General features: G+C 33.7%; 1 protein-coding gene and 1 long non-coding RNA gene across 2 annotated transcripts in view; one reads left to right on the top strand and one right to left on the bottom strand.

Moving 5' to 3' along the window:
- LOC140054604 (uncharacterized) overlaps nucleotides 1-10,804 on the top strand; it is a 62,060-nt gene extending 51,256 nt beyond the window's left edge. Inside the window, exons 4-5 of the long non-coding RNA XR_011846535.1 lie at nucleotides 9,666-9,957; nucleotides 10,523-10,804. This is a non-coding gene — a long non-coding RNA (uncharacterized lncRNA). The remainder of the gene's footprint in view (nucleotides 1-9,665; nucleotides 9,958-10,522) is intronic.
- On the bottom strand, nucleotides 118-18,758 carry LOC140054603 (PC3-like endoprotease variant B). Its single transcript, XM_072099659.1, has 13 exons — nucleotides 18,619-18,758; nucleotides 18,106-18,276; nucleotides 16,566-16,670; nucleotides 16,276-16,407; nucleotides 15,829-15,937; nucleotides 15,383-15,420; nucleotides 15,179-15,273; nucleotides 14,951-15,039; nucleotides 12,626-12,798; nucleotides 11,937-12,170; nucleotides 11,436-11,536; nucleotides 9,609-9,830; nucleotides 118-2,130 (listed from the first exon to the last, which is right to left on the bottom strand). Exons 2-13 carry the CDS (start codon nucleotides 18,271-18,273, stop codon nucleotides 1,356-1,358), a joined length of 2,241 nt encoding a protein of 746 aa, XP_071955760.1. The 5' UTR covers nucleotides 18,274-18,276; nucleotides 18,619-18,758; the 3' UTR covers nucleotides 118-1,355.
- Nucleotides 18,759-27,906: the final 9,148 nt, after the last annotated feature.

Below are 27,906 nucleotides of genomic sequence, written 5' to 3'. Positions count from 1 at the left end.
AATTATTAAGCTAACGATGTAGGATAATGTAAGATTTATGTTATCAATTATTTATTTATTATTTAAATACAAGATATGAAACCGATGAGGATATTGAGAATGTCGTCCATCCGTTCTGCTCATACTCTGCCGTGTGAGGGGGCTGTTCATGTTTTAAAATGCATCAGAGATACAGTCAGGCATTATTGTTCATTAGCTGTATACATACATTTATTGAGTGTAAAGCTTGGTTCCCACTAAGACACAACGCAAGGACGTAGACGTAACGCAACCGAATTGACCAATGACAAGCGACAGTTCGGATAATCCATCACTTGTGATTGGTAAAATTACGTCCTTGCGTTGCGTCCTAGTGGGAACCAAGCTTTAGGATTCTGTCCATAAGCATGCCCTATCTTCATAATGATGGTTCGATGATAACTCATACAAAACATGTAATGAAAACAAATACATATTTACACCAGAATATGTCTATTTTATAATAGTCAACATAAGGATCCCATACAAGTCAATGTATCTTAAAAGGAAATACGATTAGTGTTAAGTTGATCTATGTAGTCAAGAAATACTAGAAAATGTGTATCTTTCACCCAACAAATTGATTATATAAAAATATATTTGAATATTTCTTATTGTATTTAAATAAACACCAGTAAAATAAAAAATGTAATTATTATTAAATAAAAGAGCTTAAAGACTAATAATGAACTCAAAAAGCTAAATTTGTTATTAATATTATTTGTTTGGATTCAGTTAATACTATATTGTAAGCTAAGTTTTATTCATTTGAAAATATTTTTAATGAAAATATAAATGAATAAAATGCTGATCAGTTTTTCTGAACTTAATTTAAACAGGAAAAAAAAAAATTAATATCATGATTACAACAAAATTATTTATCAAATATGATAATGATATGTGCTAAAAAAAACCACTAAGCACACTAATGAGTGTTAATCCTAATGTTCAGGACAAAATTCAATAAATGTAAACAATCAAATATTTCAGTTACATAAAAACATTTTGGGGTTTATATAAACAAATAGAAAACTTTATTTATGCAAGGCTAAGCAAATATGTAATCATAAAAAAATAAAAAAATAAATCTTAAAGTTTATTATTTTCCTAAAAAAACCAGGTGGTTTAGAATATCTGTGTGTTTGTGGATTAATATTTAAAAATAAATAGATTTATATGTAATTTTACTTTCTATGGAAATAAAGGATTGAATGAAGTACACATAATGTTATACAAGTAAAATATGAAATTCTAAGTTTTATTGTCCACGGGACATTTTAATTTGTTTTCATAATTTTATCAGATTTAAAAATAAAATATATTTGAACCCGCCACCTTTATTTTTTGTCATTAAAATCTTCAAGCATTCTCTTTAACATCGTCTGTCTCTCTTCTAAGACAACTTCACGTAATAACAATCTAACTTCTTTCGTACTTAGACTGTCTAGAAACTTCTCGTCCAATATCATGTTTCGTTTCGCACCTAGTAGTACGCCATCAAACTTGCCCGTGTCGATCTGATCGCCATCTTTGTTGTGTTTAATGTTTGGTGGCATCTTCGCTCCTTTTGCCACGTCATCGATGTCGACAACTATCTCCTCGTCTTTCAGTTGTTCTGCGTTGTAAATATCAACAACTGTGTTCTGATTGCTTTTCCCCGCGTGTTCTGGGTTTATCGCCGGATTCTTTTCTGACCCTTCTTTAAGCGTATCGTCGTTGACCTCGTATTCCCTGATGCCATAAAACTTCAAGCCGACAGACACTAACACAGCTTTGTGGTGTTTCTTCCGTGGTTGAATGTTCACTTCATCAACAACATCTTCAGGTGTCTCATTATACGTTAATTCTAGCGTCCACATACCTTTTGGATTTTCACCCCAGTTGTGCACGCTCATAAACGGCCAATCTTTGATACCGTTGATGTCTCCGTCGTACTTGCGAGTTGAGAGGAGCTCGGAAGGAGTACCTGCGGGGGAGTATAACATTATGCTGATGTCGCCGCGACGGGGAGACTCAAACGTTATGAACGCTTGGGTGTGCTCAAGCTGAACAATCTGATCACAGTCGTTTACGTCGATGAAGATCGTCTTTTTTTGTCCTTGTTTCACTTCCCTGAAATGACAACACGTAATACAATTAGTTAAAGTTAAGCTTGTATTCACACAATACAAATAATTAAGCTTGTATTCACACAATACAAATAATTAAGCTTGTATTCACACAATACAAATAATTAAGCTTGTGTTCACACAATACAAATAATTAAGCTTGTATTCACACAATACAAATAATTAAGCTTGTTTTCACACAAAACAAGTATTTCAGTATTACTAATCTCTATTATCATCAATACAATTATCACTATCTTCATTGAAATATATTCATATTTTTTGGCAGGCAATGAGAAATGCCAAACCTCCCACTAATATAATTACTTGGAATTAATTTGGTAAAGATTAGGAAATCTGTGAAAATGAGAAAAAGCCAACCAAATTTGTTTTTTTCACAATAACAGTTTATGTAATACAATAGAAAGAAAATAATTAAAAACAAATTACTGTGGCAATAAAGTGCATTGAGATATATTTATATGTAATACACTATATCAGAATAAATATATACAATGTTATTATTAACTACATGTTATTTGAATGCTTTCTTTCAGTTTCAAATCATAGTCACAAACCATAGAGATATTATAGAATATCTCTATGCACAAACTAACTAAATTAACTTAAGTCTACTACTGTAATAAGTTTGATATATTTTAATATAATTTATGAAACATTTATAAAAGTTAAAACAGTGTCCTTGAAAATTTTTTTATTTTGTTTGACCAAAAAATTGGATCAAACAAAAATGTATTTATCTGAAAAACTGTAATTTAAAGCAAAAATAGTTACATTGACTGGAAGGAAGTCAATAGGTTTTGGTTGAATGTAACCGTTTATTTTGTCTTTTTTTAAACCGTTTTTTTTTGGTCTACAAAAGTGAATAGGCTTTATACTCCAAAATGACCTATTGAAATCTTTCTTTATTAACCATCATTTGTCATGTTTTTGGGAAACAATACATCTGTAAAGAAAGTGAGTGAATCCATCTTGATTCTTTAGAATGATAATGGTTTGATTTGTTTGGTTTCTTCAGAGTTTGTCCTATATTATCTAATTATAACCACATTAATATGTTGCAAAAATGAAAAGAAATGAAATCATAACAAATGGATATTTTAAATTATTAGGTTTGTACAAAGATGTAACATTTAATCCTACATGCTTTTAAGGTTAAAAATAATTACAATTTTAAGCGTGTACTCAATGAAAATTAAGATTAATGATACAATAAGTATAATGACGACTTGATTGACGTGTCCTAAATTAAGAAAAAAACTTGGACAAGTAAATAAGACAGGACAACGCACTTCAGTAGATCTTAATCTCACAAAAATGATTTCATTATATATTCATAATCACTTTTTGATTTCATTTTAACATTATTAAGATGTTTAATAGTGATTTTATAAAGTGTGCTCTTAACATGAATTTTGATTGCTTCTGTACATGGCTACTGATCATCACACAAAAAGCAATGTGCCTATACAAAGGCGAATCACCACAGGCAATTGTTGAAATCAATTTATATATTGTGTGTTTACGTTATAAACCACTTGTAATGCAGATTGTACACTTAGGTTAATGAATTGTATTTAATTGATTTATTTTGCATTCATTTACCAAGAAATTGCATCACGTAATCCTATTCATCGATGTGATTACTACGCCATGATATTTATAAAAAAAAAAAATGGTTGTTTTTTCATATAATTTACATACATTTATTTGAAAACATTTATCTACTATATTAATTTACCTTCTTTTTATATACAATATTGTAGCCACTAATTACTATTTTATAATTTTTGTAAAGCAAAATATCTAAAGCTCTGTCAGCACTATCAAGTATCAAACTAGTTTGACAAAAAAAGTGCCCAAAGATGGTAGCAATATGACATCATCATGTCTATATATATATATATATTTTTTTTTACATGAAGTTTGATAGAGTAGACAGAGCATTGATAATGCAAGCAATGGAAAGCACTTGCTCATCTCAGTATCAACAAAATCACGTTCATATTTAAGGGGTATTATATTGGTACGTACAAACGTGCGGTAAAAATCAGCGCTATAAACAATAATGACGACGGTGAACGATGATGGTGAACGACGACGGCGAACGACGACGGTGAATATAAAGATCTCCGCCGGAAGACTATAATCTATTTAGACGATATTGTTTTAATTTATGAAGTAGGGATATCACCGGAGATAACAGGAATTATAATTCACTAAGCTAAAATCAAAAAACAAATTTGATTTACTTAAAAGCTATTTCATGGAGTGGTGTAATCTATTGAAAAACCTTGTAAAGAACTAGGATTAAGAGACCTATTCACTCAATAGATAACGCTCTCACGTCTAATCAAATATATAAACTGTATTATCACGATAAAACTGAATATATTAAACGTCTTATTAACAGATGCATTAGCGTTCATTTTCAAAGTGCAATATCGCAAATGTTCAGACTATCTGCCGTAAAAAAAACTTGATTACAAAATAAAATTGTAAATCTAATCAACGCTGAGTGTCAATCATAAGGTAACTTAAATTGTTCTAAATATTACCCAAGATAGTATAGTGAGTAAGTCTTATCTATAGATTTACTTGTTGAGTTTGATACTTAAATTGTTCTAAATATTACCCAAGATAGTACAATGAGTTAAGTCTTATCTATAGATTTACTTGTTGAGTTTGATACTTAAATTGTTCTAAATATTACCCAAGATAGTACAATGAGTAAGTCTTATCTATAGATTTACTTGTTGAGTTTGATACTTAAATTGTTCTAAATATTACTCAAGATAGTACAATGAGTAAGTCTTATCTATAGATTTACTTGTTGAGTTTGATACTTAAATTGTTCTAAATATTACCCAAGATAGTATAGTGAGTAAGTCTTATCTAGATAGATGTACTTGTTGAGTTTGATACTTAAATTGTTCTAAATATTACCCAAGATAGTATAGTGAGTAAGTCTTATCTAGATAGATGTACTTGTTGAGTTTTATACTTAAATTGTTCTAAATATTACCCAAGATAGTATAGTGAGTAAGTCTTATCTATAGATTTACTTGTTGAGTTTGATACTTAAATTGTTCTAAATATTACTCAAGATAGTACAATGAGTAAGTCTTATCTATAGATTTACTTTTTGAGTTTGATACTTAAATAGTTTTAAATATTACCCAAGATAGTATAGTGAGTAAGTCTTATCTAGATAGATGTACTTGTTGAGTTTTATACTTAAATTGTTCTAAATATTACCCAAGATAGTATAGTGAGTAAGTCTTATCTATAGATTTACTTGTTGAGTTTGATACTTAAATTGTTCTAAATATTACCCAAGATAGTATAGTGAGTAAGTCTTATCTATAGATTTACTTGTTGAGTTTGATACTTAAATTGTTCTAAATATTACCCAAGATAGTACAATGAGTAAGTCTTATCTATAGATTTACTTGTTGAGTTTGATACTTAAATTTTTCTAAATATTACCCAGGATAGTATAGTGAGTAAGTCTAGTATCTATAGATTTACTTGTTGAGTTTGATACTTAAATTGTTCTAAATATTACCCAGGATAGTATAGTGAGTAAGTCTTATCTATAGATTTACTTGTTGAGTTTGATACTTTAAATTGTTCTAAATATTACCCAAGATAGTACAATGAGTAAGTCTTATCTATAGATTTACTTGTTGAGTTTGATACTTAAAAACCTCTCATCATAAAAAGCATTTCAAATTTTACATAAAACCGAGCATTTATTTTTTTTCCAGTTTATAGTTATTTTTCTGAATGAGGACCTCCCATGGAAACAAGCTTTTTTCTAGATGGAAACGAGGTTTTAAAAAATAGGCATTTGGGAATATTTAAGCCTGGTTCCCGCTTGGACGCAATGATATATTAAAAAAAAAAAAAAAAAAAAAAAAAAAGTCAAAGTCATTAAACTAATGTAATGATCCTCTTTGAAGGTTTTTACCCAAAACTTATTTTATGATTTATATTTTTCAATATATATTTGAAAAAACTCGAATGAAGGTTTCAAATTTAGAAGGATTAAAGAAAGAAACTGCAAGAAGGCCCTCCAGCTTCTAGTATCATTCAAACTAATATAGGTGTTATAATAACATCAACGATGATTACTCCTGTAAAAGTATCATTACATGTGACTCCTTTGACAGCAATTTACTATATAATAACGAGTCAGAAATGTTGTTAACCCTCATAACCAAGGCGTATGATATCTAGGTTAAATCCCAAGTCAGGTGTATCGCGATGATTGCTAACAAACGATCATTTTAAAAATTGCTTTGACGTTGATTATAAGTTGCTGATATAACGAGACAAAAAAATGATGATTACTTGATTAGGAACTACGCACATATTGTCGTCGTCGGGGTATAATCCCAGAAAACTACCTTGTATAAAAGATGTAGCCTGGGGCGTTATTCACGCGTTAAGTCACTCTAATCACCTGTTAGATATCACAGGTAAAACTGTAATTAATCTGATATAAATTACTTAAATCTTGAGAACGTGCTTTATTTCTTTTTGCTTTTTAAAGTTCTGTTTGTGAATATAATAAAATTTTAGTTTTTCTGTGAATTGTCAAGGTTATATATTTTATCAAGATTTAAACCATTAATATAAAGAAAGATAGGAAGAAATAGAGAATTGTAACCAGGTTGCAAAACCCACCTTACATATTTCAAACTGTCACATCAGAGGTCCCAAAACTAGGAAAAATAAAATATCGGGAAGCAGGCTTTTTAAAAGTGTTACCAAATCATAGAGGGTGCCTACTGTATACTTGTTTTCAAAATACCTGCAAACCTAATACTTGAGCCTAAAGAGTAAATGTATACACTATCAAGATAGAAAAGCAAAATAAATCCAAAATAATGGGAAGAAATTGAAGCTAAAGGTGGGAGATCTTGTAAGTCCATTTGAAATTACATCAACTTTCTCACAAAACTTGTCGTATTAGCCTGTATTTATTTTAATTTTATTTTATTTATTCCAAATCTCACAAAAATGTACATGCAAAGCAAGAAAAAGACATAACATATAAAAAGAACAGAGTAGATTCAGTGAAGGATGGGACCAACAGGTGGTAAACACCTCTAGAACGGTCCAATCTAGAGGTGTAATGCTTTCATTAAAAAAAATATGTATAATTTCAAAGTGTTTAAAATTTCAAATTTGTATTGCGAACTATAATAATAGGTGCTTAGATGGGGACTGTCTTCCACAGCATTGGACTGTATACAGCTTAATAGGTGCTTAGATGGGGGCTGTCTTCCACAGCATTGGATTGTATACAGCTTAATAGGTGCTTAGATGGGGGCTGTCTTCCACAGCATTGGACTGTATACAGCTTTGTATGTCTTCCATGATTCTTGAAATGTGCCTTGTCTACTAGATGTTATTTCAAATCTAGAGTACCATTTCATTATTGCAATTGACAAAAATTACAAGAAAGATGTAATTTAAAAAATACCAATTTAAGTCATCCATTAATCATATCCAATTTACGTAGAAAATACAATTATTACAAGAAATCATAGAATATATTATACGCTTGGTTGATCTTGGAATTTTGAATATCGTTCAACATTTTTGTTTCATAAAAATTGTATTTTTCTTGGGGTAAAAAAACTATTATGAAGTTCCACAGTGTTATTGGTAACTAAAGCTGTAGTATACTCAAGGTGGTGTATGAAACGTCTTGATAAAACTTAACTTGTTCTTGGGTTTGACTTTCTAGTTGTGTATAGTGTATGTACCTTACAAAGACTGAGGAACGAAATGTGTAACCTGATTCAGCATGATTCTCTACCTTCTTCACGGGGTCAAAGGTTGAAAACTACCTCAACAGTAGTTACGCAAAATCGTTTTTAAACTCTGTCCACACTATCAAACTAGTTTGAAAAAAAAAAGTTTGATGTTCCCAAATATAGTAGTGATATGATGTCATCTTGTCCATATATGGGCATGTCACAATTTGTTGTCACATAAAGTTAATAGTGTGGACAGAGCTTTAGTTACTAAAATAGTTTTTCATATCAACCGAATTCTCAATAGTACAATTTAAACATTTAAATTATGTTTAACTTTATGTTTTTAAAGCAAGCCTTTTACAAATATTTTATTGTCATTGTTAAGATTATAAAACTTTTTCTCCAACACTTGATTGACTCTCTTTTTTAGATTAAATTTCTAAACTTTTTTTTCAGTAAGAGGGCTCTGTTTTCAAAATGAAACATAAATCCTGTTTCCACTGTATAATAGAATTCATAATTGTAAAAAACACTGATCTGTTTCAATTCAATTAAACGGCAAAGATTTGGTGTAATACACGAAACAATATACTGCAGTGATTCCACCCTGTCTGTTAATTTACGGTTAAACCAGACGACGGCGCGAATTTGCATTTGCCGTAAGTACGGCAAGATTTTCATTTACTTAAAAGTTGCGGTAATCCTTCGTTAACAATATATATATTATTGATTAAATTAGTGTTGCTTCTTCTTCTGATTGAATCACTTTGATTAGACTGTACTTACTTACAAACAATTGCCAATGAAAACATGTTTTATTCCATTTCAAATATCAATCAATCTTGATAGCTTGTTTAATAGCTATTTTTTAATCATGATATTTCATTATAGAGATTACATGTTAGTAGTAATAACTATGATGATGAGTTCAACAAGGCCATGTACCAAAGGCTTCTTGTATTAATAAGTTAGGATTTATTTTGTCTTGCTTGTAATAACACTAAGTACTTGTAACAAAGTATTTGTATTTATATCTGAGAGTCTCAAGTGATAATAAGTGAATTAATAACACTTAAGTGTTATTAATTTACACAATTTCATTATACGTAATTGTTTTTCAAGTTACTAACATTCTAAACAAACTTCTATTCACTTTTCATATACCGTACTGCACACAATGTAGATTATTTGTTTGTAGGGAAATACCTAGATATAGGGAACACTTAAGTAGAATCTTTAAATATTTATTTAATTAAGTGAAATAAATGGTATTTACTTATGTGTGGTTGGTGTGCAGCCTCACAACAACAATACAAATTACACTATATGCATGAGTGTTTGACGAAAGAGGGGAGGGGGTAAAAGGTGGAAGGGGCTGTGGGCTTAGTACAGAGCAGTGTTTATTTCAATAAAATACAACACTTACAAACAATACTGGTGTTTCACAGGGGTGGATAGGGCCAGTCTAATATCAGTACCCAATGTTTATGTTTATAAATTGCAATACTTACAAATTATACTGGTGTTTCACAGGGGTGAATAGGACCAGTGGGCCTAATATCAGTACCCAATGTTATGTTTACAAATTACAAATTGTACTGTGTGACTGGTCTTTCACATGGGTAAATAGGACCAGTGAGCCTAATATCAGTACCCAATATTTATGTTTGTAAATTGCAATACTTACAGATTGTACTGTGTGACTGGTATTTCACATGTTTCTTGTTTTGGTACATTTTCCCAGGTCATTGCTAACTTCACCATCTTCCCAGCATCAAGCACACCAAAACCAAAACGGTGATTGAGATGGTAGCCGGCACCATTTATATGCCAACCACCTTCTACCGGATTCGGTATATGGCTACCATGAACGATGATATGTTGAACATCTCTCCACGTTAATGAAGGACTGCAAAAAAAAAGAGTCCAGTGAAGCTATTGATATTGATATTCCCAAATATGGTAGTGATATGACATCATCACGTCCATATATGGGCACATCACAAGAATAGTAAGACAGTATAGACACTTATCAGGTAAGGTTTGAGTTATGATATTGAAAAGAAAAAAATAAATAAATAAATAAAAAACAAATATAAAAAAAAGTACAACATACTAAGAAATTTGTTAAGAAAAAATTCAAAATATATACAAAATGCGAGAAAACATTGAAGAAATAATCAGAAAAACACAATAAATCACTAGTTATCAACATTAAAGTTACCATAAAATATGTAAAATCATTATTTATTATGAGTAATTGTAACTATGATTTATTTGATCATTCACAGGATTTGCAACAAATCAATCAATATTAATAATTAATAATCAGTCAATCTGAAAGTGATTAAATGCAATATCTATCACTTTCTGCCCGCAGTAAACAATGCTCTGAATTTTAAAATATAAGTGACTATATAATCAGTGTACCAGGATAAAATGAGAGTACTATATAGTAGTGTGTACTTACTGTGCATGTAGCAGCCTGTATGTAGTTTAATTTGCATATTACAACATTAATCAATCAATCAATTAAATATTGATCGTTAATCAATCACATGATACAACGATGATAATGATAAACAAATTAATCATTTATAGGTGAATAACACATTTAAGAAAACTAAAGGTAAATGTACTATTGCTCTCCTGCACAAAAGAAATTCCAAGTAGGTTTGTTTTTCCATAAAAGAGGGGAAAACATTTAATAAGCCCACCATCTTGCTGGTCTAGTTTACAAGGTAGGTGATACAGTTTTACAAATGACAAACTATAAGATTTTCAAACAAAGAAGATGTGTAGTGACCATTATTTGTCAATTAGTATCATTAAAAGGACATGTCAAATATTTGTACTTTTTCTAGAGTTTAATCAAGTAATAGGTCAGAATAGGGTAAAAATTAATAATAGTACAATTTAAATTAGTACATTGAACAATTATTGAAACAATAATTGGTCTGTGGCTATAGAGATAATGTTCAATATGACAATTACAAGAACTTTACACAATCAAATATTAAAGTTTCAAGATGCATAGAATTGAAGAAAAGAAACATACACAAACTGAAGTATGGAAGTATGGGAGGAAAATAGATTGTCACTACCTAAATGTTTGGTCTAAACCCTGTCTGAACCCAGTCAATACCAGTTGAGTGTTGGCCATTATAGTAATTGCTTCTCCTAAATCTAAGAATCTAATGATAAAATCTTTGTTTTGTTTTTAATATTATTCAATATATGAACAAGATAAACCAAAGAATCTATTGAAGATGGTAAGCAGTAGACTAGTGGTGGTAGTTCTGCAATGTCTGCATCTTTATCATAATACAGTATACTTTTTGTAACAGTAGTTGTTGAATTAAAACCATTTCAGCTCTGTCTACACTATTAAAAATATGCCCAAATATCGTAGAAATATGACATCATGTCCATATATGGGCACATCACATGTTTTTGTCACATAAAGTTAGTGTGGACAGAGCTTAAGAGTAGAATTATAAGTGAAACTACATACTTTGCTTGTAGAACCAAAGCCAGAATCCCAGATGCTAACGGGGCAGCACTTGATGTTCCAATAAACTGAGAGGTACACCCATTATGTAGGTCAGTTGTAGTCTGGAAGAAAAAGACATTTTGTTACATGAAAGCAAAATTAATTAAAATGAATTCAATGATGCTCAACAAGGAAAGTGAGGACATGTGTTGAGTTTTACAATAAACTCTCATAAAACCAAAATGTTTGATTACCAGAAACTCTTGAACTTTCTTGCGGTTCCATAAATAGGGAACAGGTCTCAAATAGGTTAAATCGGTCCCCAATAGGTTCCTAAATTGGAGCAGGTTCCAAAATAGGTTTCATAAAACTGTAGTTCCCAATCCCAAATATATGTTAAATACAATAGTTTCCAATAATAGTTTTCTATAAATAGGTCCCTATTAGATTTCTAAATAAAAAGCAGATCCCAAATATTTTGTAAAGATCCAATAAAAACCAGTCCAAGGGTTGAATACTAACCACTTCATTAACGTTGTTCTGCATTGACCCTCGTTTGTGTGGTCCACCAGACAAGGTCACAGCCAGGGTCGAAGGGCATTTCTCCATAAAGTAGACAGATTCCCCCTTGTCGTTAGCAGAACCTATTGATATTGTGTGGATGTTTCCAACATATGCATCAGCACTGCAGTCATCATCTGAAGCTCCTCCATTGCCTGATGCCCAAACAAAGATGGATCCTTTACCATTGCGACCCTGTCATGAAAAAAGATAATATGAAATACTTGTCCATTATCATAATAAAATAACAATAAAAATTCTTCTTAAAGATTGGCAAATATTGGTACGATAAAAAAAGATAAATATAAATAAACTATTAAAAGGATAAACCAAAATCTATGCAAAAAAACAACAAATGTTTAAAATGTTTGATAGAGGTTAGATATCTCATGGAGAGTTGGTTTATAATCCTATGGTGGGCTTAAACATAAGAATATAATCACACCTCAACATGGGCTACACCCCACAATCACAATCCTTTTGTGACTTTGAACGTCTTACTGTATACTTTTGTATTATTTTAAGAGGGCCTCTTCAAGTCAGCTGTACAGCTGTAGACAGCTGTTAGAGCTACCGTTGTAAAACAAAGTTGAATAAATAAATAAATAAATTTACTTCTGCATGTTTAGTAATAGATAGTAAAACAGTACCTCTTTAGTTCCTGTTTCAAAGGCCTCTGTAAGGAGTTCACCAGGTTTTTGGAACGTCTTGCCATCATCAGGAGGTCCCCAGCAGCAACTGTAGATGTCAATGTGACTGTTGTTGAACAAGATGGCAGATGCCTGCATGGCATCAGTCACACCACCATCAAGGATCCGCAAACCTTAAAAAAATTAGAAATAAAAGAGTTCAATTTGTGGTTAAGGAAAATATGATACTTGGTTATAAAGAAGATATCTGGGAACATACAATTACAAGTTTTAATATTTGTTTACAATTTTAAACATCACGGTGGCTTGCCCAAAAATAATATACTAACAATCTAACAAAGTTATTTCATTATTCATGCATTACTGTGTAGGGCTCCAAGCTATTGTTATCATGCACCAGGGTCTGGGCGCACCAACCGGCCCCTGGAATGCGCAAACTGCATGCAATGTTATAACTTTATCTCTCATTTTTTTCATCATGCACCGTGCGGCATGGCATGCAGCAGCATTTGACAAGTGACCATGCATAGAACGACAGACGCCATAGCTACGCAGTCGTATGATACGAACGAAAAGGCGTTATTATCTATATTTAATTTGTTTTGAGTTAATATTTTCCAATAAAGGAAACTACAAAAGTAAAACAAAAATTTAAACTTGATCAGTTACGTTCCTAAACATTTTTATTATAGTATTTTAAATATTGTGGTTGAAATATTTCTGTAACAGTGAGTGCCTATGGATATACATACATATACAACATATTATCTTTAAAATGTTATAATATTTATAATATTTATTGACGATAAATTATCGTTGTTTCCTTAATTAACTCGTTGACATTTCGGAAATCGAAAAAGACATTTTTTTTTACAATTTCATGTCTTTGAAAAGAATTATCAGAAAATAACGTGTTCAATATTTGTGTTGTATGACAAGAATTTAAAAAAGGAAAATTGCATTAAAATGTGATTCAAAAGCGGAAAACTCTAAAAATGGAACAAGTTAGTTGCAAATCATGCAAAAATGATAATTAAAAAAAAACAATGTTGTATTGGGGTCATTCTTGTTTAATAGTGTAACATGCAAAATAAAAATATTATACGGTAATTGTGTTAGCCTAACATGATTGTATCAATTTGGTATGAGTAACATATCATCACAAAAAATCAAACATTTTATTATTAATTCATTCAAAAAAACATATTTATAACTAAAAAAAATGAACAATAAAAGGTAAAAATAAATTATAAAACATTAATTTTGGGTTTTAAAAAGGCTAATATTTAAAATCTCATACAAAATAACTGATATATTATTGGAAAAGCATGCGAGTCCTCATTTCATAGGTACTTACCTCAAACATCCTGTGAAAATGCGATTTAAGAGAGGGAAATAATTAGTATAAAGTCAATTTTGTGACAATATAAATATCATACATAGAAAACTATAAATAAAAGACAGATATTGATTTTTGAACACATATTATATTATATATTACAGTATCACTTTTTTTTTTAATTTCACTCTGATGTCATTTTGTTGGTTTTCCTATTGCTCATTGAGACATCTTGAAATTGTACAAAGAGCTCCTACTAGTACTATATAGCAAAACATAGAGGGGGTAATTTTTTTAATACAGAAGTTCATAAAGTATTGGTTTCTATCAAAGAACTTATAACACAAGAATCTCCTGTTCGTCCGAAGCGCGTAACAATTTCGAAAGGCATTGTGGGATAGAATAGAGCTATGGGTGGCGCCATTGTGAGCCATGGAGTAGGGCGCCCGCATCAAATTAGAAAGTCAAAATCATAGAGGGGATCTGCTAATGCTCTAGGGGGTATAGAGTAATTGACTGAGGAGTAGGGCGCCCGCATCAAATTAGAAAGTCAAAATCATAGAGGGGATCTGCTAATACTCTAGGGGGGTAGAGTAATTGACTTCCTAGTTTGGAGGGGGCGCTGCTCCATGCTGTGAAATGGCGTCGCCCAGTTTGATCTTTTAACCCTGTACTTCCGATACTGTGTTTTGAATGCAAATTGAAGAACAGGAGATTCTTGTGTTATAAGTTCTTTGTTTCTATAAATAAACAATAAGTGCTGCAGGCCTGTAGCCAGAACTTTTAAATACAGTTTCGTTTTTCAAAAAATTTTGGTAAAAATTGTCATGAGTTACACTACTTAGGCTGTTGGTCTCGATTTTGAAAATGGCACTTGTGGCAAAAGGGGGTTTTCGCTCAAACCCTGGAACCACCCTCAGGCTTGTGCTTTGCCACCTTTGGTGGCAGATCAAGATATTTAATATTAAATTAAATTTTAAGTTTACCTCCTATGCTAGCCTGATAAGCAGCCCCCACTCCACAGACTGAGTTGTTGGCCACTGCGGCAATTTCACCAGCACACCGTGTACCATGCCTGTAAAATACATTGTCAGATATCATTCAACTTTTACACAATCATTTTTGTAGAATTCAAACAGATTTTTGATGACGACGTTGTCATCACAATATTTAGTTATTTTAACTTTTTCTATGTTTTCAATTTTATTACTTACGCATTTTCCATTCCAGCTGCTGGAGAATCATCAGGTCGGGGGTCAATATCGACTTCTTTGCTTTTGTTGTTAAAATCAAAACTGGCATCAGGGTCCTGGTAAGTGAATACATAGAAAATATTAAGGTTTTAGCAAACTGCAAGTTCGGAAGATTTAGAAAAAAATTAATATTTGATTTTGTTAATTTTTTATATTTAAACTTACATAATTAGGAGAAAGATCAGGATGTGTATGGTCCATACCTAAAAATAAATTTCACAAATAAAGATTTACGGTTTTTTAAAAACATTATTAGATAGATTCAGAAACATTTGTACTAGGCGGTATATAAGACAATAAGACAGATATTGTGTCAAACTCTCCTAATTCCAAAGGTTTCTCCAAAAGGCCCAGATTTGGATGAGACATCCCATCAGAACCGATTGAGTTCGCTGTATAGGAGTCCGCCGGGTCTAGCATGTGTGATGTATGTGTTATTGTTTGTTTTGTACAATCCGGAATAAATTGAATTGAATTGAAAAAAAGAAAAACTTGGTAGAGAGCCAAAAATTGTAGCCACCAGCCCAAGGTTTTCTGGTTTGGTAAAGTTAATTATTGATCGTTGAAGGGATGTATAGATAGAAGCAAGGCTGTAAACGAATGTTACGTACCATCGTCCACTACAGTCACTACAACTCCCTTGCCAGTGTATCCAAGTTTCCAAGCCGGAACTAGGTTCATGTCCATCCCAGGGACTGCCCCTTGTTGACCATCATTATGCTGCAAAACAAAGGATATTTATTAAGTGATTGAGTTCGCTGTTGGAGTCCCATGGGTCAAGCATGTCTGTACTGTTCATAGGTGAGTGAAATCTGGAATAAAGTGAATTAAATAATGTTCTAAGGAAGTTTTTCTTGAAGAATAGGACTTTAATTTACCTTGAAGAATAGGACTTGACAACTGAGCTCAATTGTCCCTTGATGTCATAGCTGCACAAACTTTTCTTTTATACAAACGAGCGAAACTTATTTCGCCCGGTTGTTATTGTTCATGCTAAAATCTACGCTAATTTCATTCATCAATTTTAAACGTAGTATGACAGAAAGATGATAACTTACCAGATACCACTGTTTAGGCCACCTAGGGTCATTGAACTTAATGTCATAGTCATCCCCCGTGACATCAGGTGCAACAGCTTTATGTGTGCGTCTACCTAATGTTGTCTCTGGTTGCTGGCTCACCCATAACACCTACAAGACAACAATAAGGCCTTAAATCTTTATATATCATAACATGAGATTCTACTGTATTCCATTGAATGACATTTTAGTGGCTGCTTTGTGAATTGAGTTAATTATATAGTACACCTACACATGTAGTACAACAATTGTGTCGCTGGCGCACTTACTCGTTCATCTTCTTTCAGTCTCTCCGTTACATCTCCAGTTTCTCGTTTTGAACGAACAATCTGCTCACCGCGAGAAAAATGATATCTGTCTCTCAAAGAACCAATCTGAAACAAACCAAAATATAAACTTAGAAATTAGTACCTAAAGAGTGAATTTAGTGAAACCTTAAATGTAAGATTCAAACAAAATGTAATTTTATTTTTTAAATGTTATTGTTAAATACAAAGATTATTTATGTAGAGAAAGAAATATATGAATGTTATATTATACAAATAATGAATGTTTATGAGTGCAATGGTACAAATAATGGCACGAGGTGAATGATGAAAGGTTATATCAACGAGGCAAAGCCGAGTTGATATAACCTTTCATCATTCACCAAGTGCCATTATTTGTACCATTACACGAATACAAAACATTCATTATTTGTTTTATATAACATCTAGACGTTTTTTTTTCGTACACAAAAATGTTTCAAAAAGTACTATTTAACGATCGTTGAATAGTGCGTACTATTGCACGCCATGTGACCCACATTCGTCCAATCAAATGACAGGAATTTATATAGGTGTTATATAATATGTATTATGTATAGGCCTACTGAAATATGGTGGTGGTTGTTTTCTTGCTTGATAATGAAATATGTATTTTGTTTAAAGTAGTCTAATAATACAACATTTGGTATTTCAGAAAAAGAACCCAAATTTTAAAGTTTTATTGCAAAGCAGACATGTTGATGATTTCTGTTTGTAACAGAAAAATATTATCTTATAAGCAAACACATTATATTTACATTTAAGAAATTACTACCGGATATAGGTTGACAAAATAAACAAGGGTTGTTAAATTGAAACCAATGACCTTAGATAAAAATTGAGAGATGTCATTTATTAAGCTGGTCTAGCACTGCATAAGAGGTTTATTGAAGCTTTTCAATTCCTACAGGTAGATTGAGTATTGTATGTAGAGATGGAGATAGTTTAAATAGACATGGGTGAATAAATACAAAGGGTGAATAGCAATGTCAACAATGCTATTCATTGATGCTAAAAGTGGTATGAAAGAAATGTCTAAATGTCTCAACGGGTCACTAGTTTTAACCATATGGAAAGAAAAATGTTGATAAATTTGAAAAATCATTACTAAATTAAATTTATACATTATTTTGTTGAATTAAACACTTATACAGTCAACTCCCCAATACCAGAATTTCTGAAAACCGGAAACATTTTCTTTGGGTTGAATTAAATGATTAAATATTGTTGAACAAAAATATTCTAAAACTTATGACTGGACCACAAGATAGTACAATACTAACCAAAACATTTTTCTGCTATTCGTTTAAAATTGTATTTAATTACTCCCCTTTTTTTTTATAAAAAAAACTCAAATCAATGAGTATTTATTTGCTTTCTAATGGATTTATAATTAAGGGGCAGTTTATATACTTAAATCTAGGCAATAAAGAAGAGTAACTTTGAGTTGTTGAATTGAATTTGTAAGACTTAACTTTAGTATATACTTAAGGTATAGACTTACCTTCCTTACGTATAGAAGGTTATGTTCCTCAGCCACCCTGCGAGCAACGCCCTCACCCCCCTTCACCTCCACCGCCCACTCGTTTAGGTACACCCGCTCCGACTCGGCAGTTGATTTACTCACGAACGTGACGAATATAATTAGAGATATCAGTCCAATGTTTCTCATTTTCTTCGAAAAAGTAAAAGAACTAAAATTGAGATTCCAATCTGGATAATATTAAAAATAAGGGCGCTGTTTCGCACCCCTCCTGAATGAAAAGTGAGATTACCTTTAGTTACTTAGTAAGAGTCAGAGGTCAGGATTGAACCAAATTTCAGAAGGTGCAAAAGTGTATTAACAGTACACCTACGTCAGGTGCAATGTACAACAGTACACAAAACCAAAAATAAGCATAGGGTAATTCTACAAGAAGAGACCCTACTCATCATCGACTATTGACAAAACTAAAGTTCAACGTCAGTACCTTATAACAATTTCTGTACTATAAATTTGAACTAATTGTCTACTTACAAAATAAGAAACTCTCTCCGGTTTAACCCCGATTCCGCAGCCCTTTACTTCTTCGAAAATCCCAAAGAGAAAGGTGTTGTTTCTGTCAAAATTTTAGGGGTAAAGAAAAGAGAATGTACACCCACACTTGCGCTTGTGTCAAGCTAGCCAACAATAAGCCAGCCAACAATAAGCCAGCCCACTTTTATTTTTTCCAGCCAACAATAACTATGAAACGCCGTTTGTGCATTCTTTACATTTTCATTGTTACTTATGGCTTTTATGGTATTAGGAATTAAATATTTGTGAGAAAAACGGCGGATTGTTCCTGGGATTCACTTGGTGGGATTATACTAGGGTACCCCCTTAGTCGTCCAGTATAAGTTAGAGTGGGACCACTGGTCCCGTTTACTCAGCCCTCATCTTTAAAATTTGAGTGTAACTCAATTACGATTTTTAAAATATAGTTAAATTTGAAACTGTATTTGTGAGAAAATGGCGGATTGTTGCTGGGAGTCACTTGGTGGGATTATACTAGGGTACCCCCTTAGACGTCCAGTATAAGTTAGAGTGCGACCACTGGTCCCGTTTACTCAGCCCTCATTTTTAAAATTTGAGTGTAACTCAATTACAATTTTTTAAATATAGTTAAATTTGAAACTGTATTTGTGAGAAAATGGCGGATTGTTCCTGGGAGTCACTTGGTGGGATTATACTAGGGTACCCCCTTAGACGTCCAGTATAAGTTAGAGTGCGACCACTGGTCCCGTTTACTCAGCCCTCATCTTTAAAATTTGAGTGTAACTCAATTACAATTTTTTAAATATAGTAAAATTTGAAACTGTATTGGTGAGAAAATGGCGGATTGTTCCTGGGAGTCACTTGGTGGGATTATACTAGGGTACCTCCTTAGTCGTACAGTATAAGTTAGAGTGGGACCACTGGTACCGTTTACTCAGCCCTCATCTTTTAAATTTGAGTGTAACTCATTTACGATTTAAAAAATATAGTGAAATTTGATACTGTATTTGTGAGAAAATGGCGGATTGTTCCCGGGAGTCACTTTGTGGGATTATACTAGGGTACCTTCTTAGTTGTCCAGTATAAGTTAGAGTGGGACCACTGGTCCCGTTTACTCAGCCCTCATCTTTAAAATTTGAGTGTAACTCATTTACGATTTTTAAAATATAGTGAAATTTGATACTGTATTTGTGAGAAAACGGCGGATTGTTCCTTAGAGTCACTTGGTGGGATTATACTAGGGTACCCCATTAGTCATCCAGTATAAGTTAGAGTGGGATCACTGGTCCCGTTTACTCAGCCCTCATCTTTTAAATTTGAGTGTAACTCATTTACGATTTTTAAAATATAGTGAAATTTGATACTGTATTTGTGAGAAAACGGCGGATTGTTCCTGAGAGTCACTTGGTGGGATTATACTAGGGTGCCTCCTTAGTCGTCCAGTATAAGTTAGAGTGGGACCACTGGTCCCGTTTACTCAGCCCTCATCTTTTAAATTTGAGTGTAACTCATTTACGATTTTTAAAATATAGAGAAATTAGATACTGTATTTGTGAGAAAACGGCGGATTTTTCCTGGGAGTCACATGGTGGGATTATACTAAGGTACGTCCTTAGTTGTCCAGTATAAGTTAGAGTGGGACCACTGGTTCCGTTTACTCAGCCCTCATCTTTTAAATTTGAGTGTAACTCAATTACGATAAAAATATTTAAAATATAGTGAAAATTGATACTGTATTTGTGAGAAAATGGCGGATTGTTCCTGGGAGTCACTTGGTGGGATTATACTAGGGTACCTCCTTAGTTGTCCAGTAGAAGTTAGAGTGGGACCACTGGTCCCGTTTACTCAGCCCTCATCTTTAACGTTTGAGTGTAACTCAATTACGATTAATATTTTAAAATATAGTGAAATTTGATACTGTATTTGTGAGAAAATGGCGGATTGTTCCCGGGAGTCACTTGGTGGGATTATACTAGGGTACCTCCTTAGTTGTCCAGTTTAAGTTAGAGTGGGACCACTGGTCCCGTTTACTCAGCCCTTATCTTTAAAATTTGAGTGTAACTCAATTACGATTAATATTTTAAAATATAGTGAAATTTGATACTGTATTTGTGAGAAAATGGCGGATTGTTCCTGGCAGTCACTTGGTGGGATTATACTAGGGTACCCCGTTAGTCGTCCAGTATAAGTTAGAGTGGGACCACTGTTTCCGTTTACTCAGCCCTCATCTTTAAAATTTGAGTGTAACTCATTTACGATTTTTAAAATATAGTGAAATTTGAAACTGTAGTTGTGAGGGAGAAAACGGCGGATTGTTCCTGAGATTCACTTGGTGGGATTATACTAGGGTGCCTCCTTAGTCGTACAGTATAAGTTAGAGTGGGACCACTTGTACCGTTTACTCAGCCCTCATCTTTTAAATTTGAGTGTAACTCATTTACGATTTAAAAAATATAGTGAAATTTGATACTGTATTTGTGAGAAAATGGCGGATTGTTCCTGGGAGTCACTTGGTGGGATTATACTAGAGTACCTCCTTAGTTGTCCAGTATAAGTTAGAGTGGGACCACTGGTCCCGTTAACTCAGCACTAATCTTTAAAATTTGAGTGTAACTCATTTACGATTTTTAAAATATAGTGAAATTTGATACTGTATTTGTGAGAAAACGGCGGATTGTTCCTGAGAGTCACTTGGTGGGATTATACTAGGGTACCTCCTTAGTCGTCCAGTAAAAGTTAGAGTGGTACCACTGGTCCCGTTTACTCAGCCCTCATCTTTTAAATTTGAGTGTAACTCATTTACGACTTTTAAAATATAGTGAAATTTGATACTGTATTTGTGAGAAAACGGCGGATTGTTCCTGAGAGTCACTTTGTGGGATTATACTAGGGTGCCTCCTTAGTCGTCCAATATAAGTTAGAGTGGGACCACTGGTCCCGTTTACTCAGCCCTCATCTTATAAATTTGAGTGTAACTCATTTACGATTTTAAAAATATAGAGAAATTAGATACTGTATTTGTGAGAAAACGGCGGATTTTTCCTGGGAGTCACATGGTGGGATTATACTAAGGTACGTCCTTAGTCGTCCAGTATAAGTTAGAGTGCGACCACTGGTCCCGTTTACTCAGCCCTCATCTTTTAAATTTGAGTGTAACTCAATTACGATAAAAATATTTAAAATATAGTGAAAATTGATACTGTATTTGTGAGAAAATGGCGGATTGTTCCTGGGAGTCACTTGGTGGGATTATACTAGGGTACCTACTTAGTTGTCCAGTAGAAGTTAGAGTGGGACCACTGGTTCCGTTTACTCAGCCCTCATCTTTAACGTTTGAGTGTAACTCAATTACGATTAATATTTTAAAATATAGTGAAATTTGATACTGTATTTGTGAGAAAATGGCGGATTGTTCCCGGGAGTCACTTGGTGGGGGATTATACTAGGGTACCTCCTTAGTTGTCCAGTTTAAGTTAGAGTGGGACCACTGGTCCCGTTTACTCAGCACTTATCTTTAAAATTTGAGTGTAACTCAATTACGATTAATATTTTAAAATATAGTGAAATTTGATACTGTATTTGTGAGAAAATGGCGGATTGTTCCTGGCAGTCACTTGGTGGGATTATACTAGGGTGCCTCCTTAGTCGTACAGTATAAGTTAGAGTGGGACCACTGGTACCGTTTACTCAGCCCTCATCTTTTAAATTTGAGTGTAACTCATTTACGATTTAAAAAATATAGTGAAATTTGATACTGTATTTGTGAAAAAATGGCGGATTGTTCCTGGGAGTCACTTGGTGGGATTATACTAAGGTACCTCCTTAGTCGTCCAGTATAAATTAGAGTGGGACCACTGGTCCCGTTTACTCAGCCCTCATCTTTTAAATTCGAGTGTAACTCATTTACGATTTAAAAAATATAGTGACATTTGATACTGTATTTGTGAGAAAATGGCGGATTGTTCCTGGGAGTCACTTGGTGGGATTATACTAGGGTACCTCCTTAGTTGTCCAGTATAAGTTAGAGTGGGACCACTGGTTCCGTTTACTCAGCCTTCTCATCTTAAAAATTTGAGTGTAACTCAATTACAATTTTTAAAATATAGTTAAATTTGAAACTGTATTTGTGAGAAAATGGCGGATTGTTCCGGGGAGTCACTTGGTGGGATTATACTAGGGTACCTCCTTAGTCGTCCAGTAAAAGTTATAGTGGTACCACTGGTTCCGTTTACTCAGCCCTCATCTTTTAATTTAAGTGTAACTCAATTACGATAAACATTTTAAAATATAGTGAAAATTGATACTGTATTTGTGAGAAAATGGCGAATTGTTCCTGGGAGTCACTTGGTGGGATTATACTAGGGTACCCCCTTAGTCGTCCAGTATAAGTTAGAGTGGGACCACTGGTCCCGTTTACTCAGCCCTCATCTTTAAAATTTGAGTGTAACTCATTTACGATTTTAAAAATATAGTTTAGAGTGGGACCACTGGTACAAATTTCACTATATTTTAAAAATCGTAAATGAGTTACACTCAAATTTAAAAGATGAGGGCTGAGTAAACGGAACCAGTGGTCGCACTCTAACTTATACTGGACGACTAAGGACGTACCTTAGTATAATGCCACAATGTGACTCCCAGGAACAATCCGCCGTTTTCTCACAAATACAGTTTCAAATTTTACTATATTTTAAAAATCGTAAATGAGTTACACTCAAATTTTAAAGATGAGGGCTGAGTAAACGGAACCAGTGGTCCCACTCTAACCTTTACTGGACGAACAAGGAGGTACCCTAGTATAATCCCACCAAGTGACTCTCAGGAACAATCCGCCGTTTTTTCACAAATACAGTTTCAAATTTCACTATATTTTAAAAATCGTAAATGTGTTACACTCAAATTTTAAAGATGAGGGCTGAGTAAACGGGACCAGTGGTCCAACTCTAACTTATACTGGACAACTAAGGAGGTACTTTAGTATAATCCCACCAAGTGACTCTCAGGAACAATCCGCCGTTTTCTCACAAATACAGTATCAAATTTCACTATATTTTAAAAATCGTAAATGAGTTACACTCAAATTTTAAAGATGAGGGCTGAGTAAACGGGACCAGTGGTCCCACTCTAACTTATACTGGACAACTAAGGAGGTACCCTAGTATAATCCCACCAAGTGACTCCCAGGAACAATCCGCCAGATTCTCACAAATAAAGTATCAAATTTCACTATATTTTTTAAATCGTAAATGAGTCACACTCAAATTTTAAAGATGAGGGCTGAGTAAACGGGACCAGTGGTTCCACTATAACTTACACTGGACGACTAAGGGTGTACCCTAGTATAATCCCACCAAGTGAATCTCAGGAACAATCCGCCGTTTTCTCACAAATACAGTTTCAAAATTCACTATATTTTAAAAATCGTAAATGAGTTACACTCAAATTTTAAAGATGAGGGCTGAGTAAACGGGACCATTGGTCGCACTCTAACTTATACTGGACGACTAAGGGGGTACCCTAGTATAATCCCACCAAGTGACTCCCAGGAACAATCCGCCATTTTCTCACAAATACAGTATCAAATTTCACTATATTTTAAAATATTATTCGTAATTGAGTTACACTCAAATTTTTAAGATAAGGGTTGAGTAAACGGGACCAGTGGTCCCACTCTAACTTAAACTGGACAACTAAGGAGGTACGCTAGTATAATCCCACCAAGTGGCTCCCAGGAACAATCTGCCATTTTCTCACAAATACAGTATCAAATTTTACTATATTTTAAAAATCGTAAATGAGTTACACTCAAATTTAAAAGATGAGGGCTCAGTAAACGGGACCAGTGGTCCCACTCTAACTTATACTGGACGACTAAGGGGGTACCCTAGTATAATCCCACCAAGTGACTTTCAGGAACAATCCGCCGTTTTCTCACAAATACAGTATCAAATTTTACTATATTTTAAAAATCGTAAATGAGTTACACTCAAATTTTAAAGATGAGGGCTGAGTAAACGGGACCAGTGGTCCCACTCTAACTTATACTGGACAACTAAGGAGGTACCCTAGTATAATCCCACCAAGTGACTCTCAGGAACAATCCGCCGTTTTCTCACAAATATAGTTTCAAATTTTACTAAATTTTAAAAATCGTAAATGAGTTACATTCAAATTTTAAAGATGAGGGCTGAGTAAACGGGACCAGTGGTCCCACTCTAACTTATACTGCACAACTAAGGGGGTACCCTAGTATAATCCCACCAAGTGGCTCCCAGGAACAATCCGCCATTTTCTCACAAATACAGTATGAAATTTCACTATATTTTAAAATATTAATCGTAATTGAGTTACACTCAAACGTTAAAGATGAGGGCTGAGTAAACGGGACCAGTGGTCCCACTCTAACCTTTACTGGACAACTAAGGAGGTACCCTAGTATAATCCCACCAAGTGACTCCAAGGAACAATCCGCCATTTTCTCACAAATACAGTATCAATTTTCACTATATTTTAAATTTTTTTACCGTAATTGAGTTACACTCAAATTTAAAAGATGAGGGCTGAGTAAACGGAACCAGTGGTCGCACTCTAACTTATACTGGACGACTAAGGACGTACCTTAGTATAATGCCACAATGTGACTCCCAGGAACAATCCGCCGTTTTTTCACAAATACAGTTTCAAATTTTACTATATTTTAAAAATCGTAAATGAGTTACACTCAAATTTTAAAGATGAGGGCTGAGTAAACGGGACCAGTGGTCCCACTCTAACTTATACTGCACAACTAAGGGGGTACCCTAGTATAATCCCACCAAGTGGCTCTCAGGAACAATCCGCCATTTTCTCACAAATACAGTATCAAATTTCACTATATTTTAAAATATTAATCGTAAATGAGTTACACTCAAATTTTAAAGATAAGGGCTGAGTAAACGGGAACAGTGGTCCCACTCTAACTTAAACTGGACAACTAAGGAGGTACCCTAGTATAATCCCACCAAGTGACTCTCGGGAACAATCCGCCATTTTCTCACAAATACAGTATCAAATTTCACTATATTTTAAAATATTAATCGTAATTGAGTTACACTCAAACGTTAAAGATGAGGGCTGGGTAAACGGGACCAGTGGTCCCACTCTAACTTCTACTGGACAACTAAGGAGGTACCCTAGTATAATCCCACCAAGTGACTCCAAGGAACAATCCGCCATTTTCTCACAAATACAGTATCAATTTTCACTATATTTTAAATTTTTTTACCGTAATTGAGTTACACTCAAATTTAAAAGATGAGGGCTCAGTAAACGGGACCAGTGGTCCCACTCTAACTTATACTGGACGACTAAGGGGGTACCCTAGTATAATCCCACCAAGTGACTTTCAGGAACAATCCGCCGTTTTCTCACAAATACAGTATCAAATTTCACTATATTTTAAAAATCGTAAATGAGTTACACTCAAATTTTAAAGATGAGGGCTGAGTAAACGGGACCAGTGGTCCCACTCTAACTTATACTGGACAACTAAGGAGGTACCCTAGTATAATCCCACCAAGTGACTCTCAGGAACAATCCGCCGTTTTCTCACAAATACAGTTTCAAATTTTACTATATTTTAAAAATCGTAAATGAGTTACATTCAAATTTTAAAGATGAGGGCTGAGTAAACGGGACCAGTGGTCCCACTCTAACTTATACTGCACAACTAAGGGGGTACCCTAGTATAATCCCACCAAGTGGCTCCCAGGAACAATCCGCCATTTTCTCACAAATACAGTATGAAATTTCACTATATTTTAAAATATTAATCGTAATTGAGTTACACTCAAACGTTAAAGATGAGGGCTGAGTAAACGGGACCAGTGGTCCCACTCTAACCTCTACTGGACAACTAAGGAGGTACCCTAGTATAATCCCACCAAGTGACTCCAAGGAACAATCCGCCATTTTCTCACAAATACAGTATCAATTTTCACTATATTTTAAAATTTTTTACCGTAATTGAGTTACACTCAAATTTAAAAGATGAGGGCTGAGTAAACGGAACCAGTGGTCGCACTCTAACTTATACTGGACGACTAAGGACGTACCTTAGTATAATGCCACAATGTGACTCCCAGGAACAATCCGCCGTTTTCTCACAAATACAGTTTCAAATTTTACTATATTTTAAAAATCGTAAATGAGTTACACTCAAATTTTAAAGATGAGGGCTGAGTAAACGGGACCAGTGGTCCCACTCTAACTTATACTGCACAACTAAGGGGGTACCCTAGTATAATCCCACCAAGTGGCTCTCAGGAACAATCCGCCATTTTCTCACAAATACAGTATCAAATTTCACTATATTTTAAAATATTAATCGTAAATGAGTTACACTCAAACTTTAAAGATAAGGGCTGAGTAAACGGGAACAGTGGTCCCACTCTAACTTAAACTGGACAACTAAGGAGGTACCCTAGTATAATCCCACCAAGTGACTCTCGGGAACAATCCGCCATTTTCTCACAAATACAGTATCAAATTTCACTATATTTTAAAATATTAATCGTAATTGAGTTACACTCAAACGTTAAAGATGAGGGCTGGGTAAACGGGACCAGTGGTCCCACTCTAACTTCTACTGGATAACTAAGGAGGTACCCTAGTATAATCCCACCAAGTGACTCCAAGGAACAATCCGCCGTTTTCTCACAAATACAGTATCAAATTTCACTATATTTTAAAAATCGTAAATGAGTTACACTCAAATTTTAAAGATGAGGGCTGAGTAAACGGGACCAGTGGTCCCACTCTAACTTATACTGGACAACTAAGGAGGTACCCTAGTATAATCCCACCAAGTGACTCTCAGGAACAATCCGCCGTTTTCTCACAAATACAGTTTCAAATTTTACTATATTTTAAAAATCGTAAATGAGTTACATTCAAATTTTAAAGATGAGGGCTGAGTAAACGGGACCAGTGGTCCCACTCTAACTTATACTGCACAACTAAGGGGGTACCCTAGTATAATCCCACCAAGTGGCTCCCAGGAACAATCCGCCATTTTCTCACAAATACAGTATGAAATTTCACTATATTTTAAAATATTAATCGTAATTGAGTTACACTCAAACGTTAAAGATGAGGGCTGAGTAAACGGGACCAGTGGTCCCACTCTAACCTCTACTGGACAACTAAGGAGGTACCCTAGTATAATCCCACCAAGTGACTCCAAGGAACAATCCGCCATTTTCTCACAAATACAGTATCAATTTTCACTATATTTTAAAATTTTTTACC

The sequence above is a fragment of the Antedon mediterranea genome, chromosome 7 (genome assembly GCF_964355755.1).
Source record: "Antedon mediterranea chromosome 7, ecAntMedi1.1, whole genome shotgun sequence".
NCBI lineage: Eukaryota > Metazoa > Echinodermata > Crinoidea > Comatulida > Antedonidae > Antedon > Antedon mediterranea.
The sequence above is the reverse complement of the archived record's forward strand: the minus strand, read 5'-3'. Positions and strand labels throughout refer to the sequence as shown.

What these genes read in the sequence shown, in the direction of transcription:
- LOC140054603 (XM_072099659.1), bottom strand. Translation starts at nt 18,273, where the DNA reads ATGAGAAACATTGGACTGATATCTCTAATTATATTCGTCACGTTCGTG. An exon ending in AGTGACTGTAGTGGACGATG is followed by an intron (nt 15,421 to 15,828) that starts GTACGTAACATT and finishes ATTTATTTTTAG; the next exon opens with GTATGGACCATACACATCCT. An exon ending in CCAGTCACACAGTACAATCT is followed by an intron (nt 2,131 to 9,608) that starts GTAAGTATTGCA and finishes TTGTCATTTCAG; the next exon opens with GGAAGTGAAACAAGGACAAA.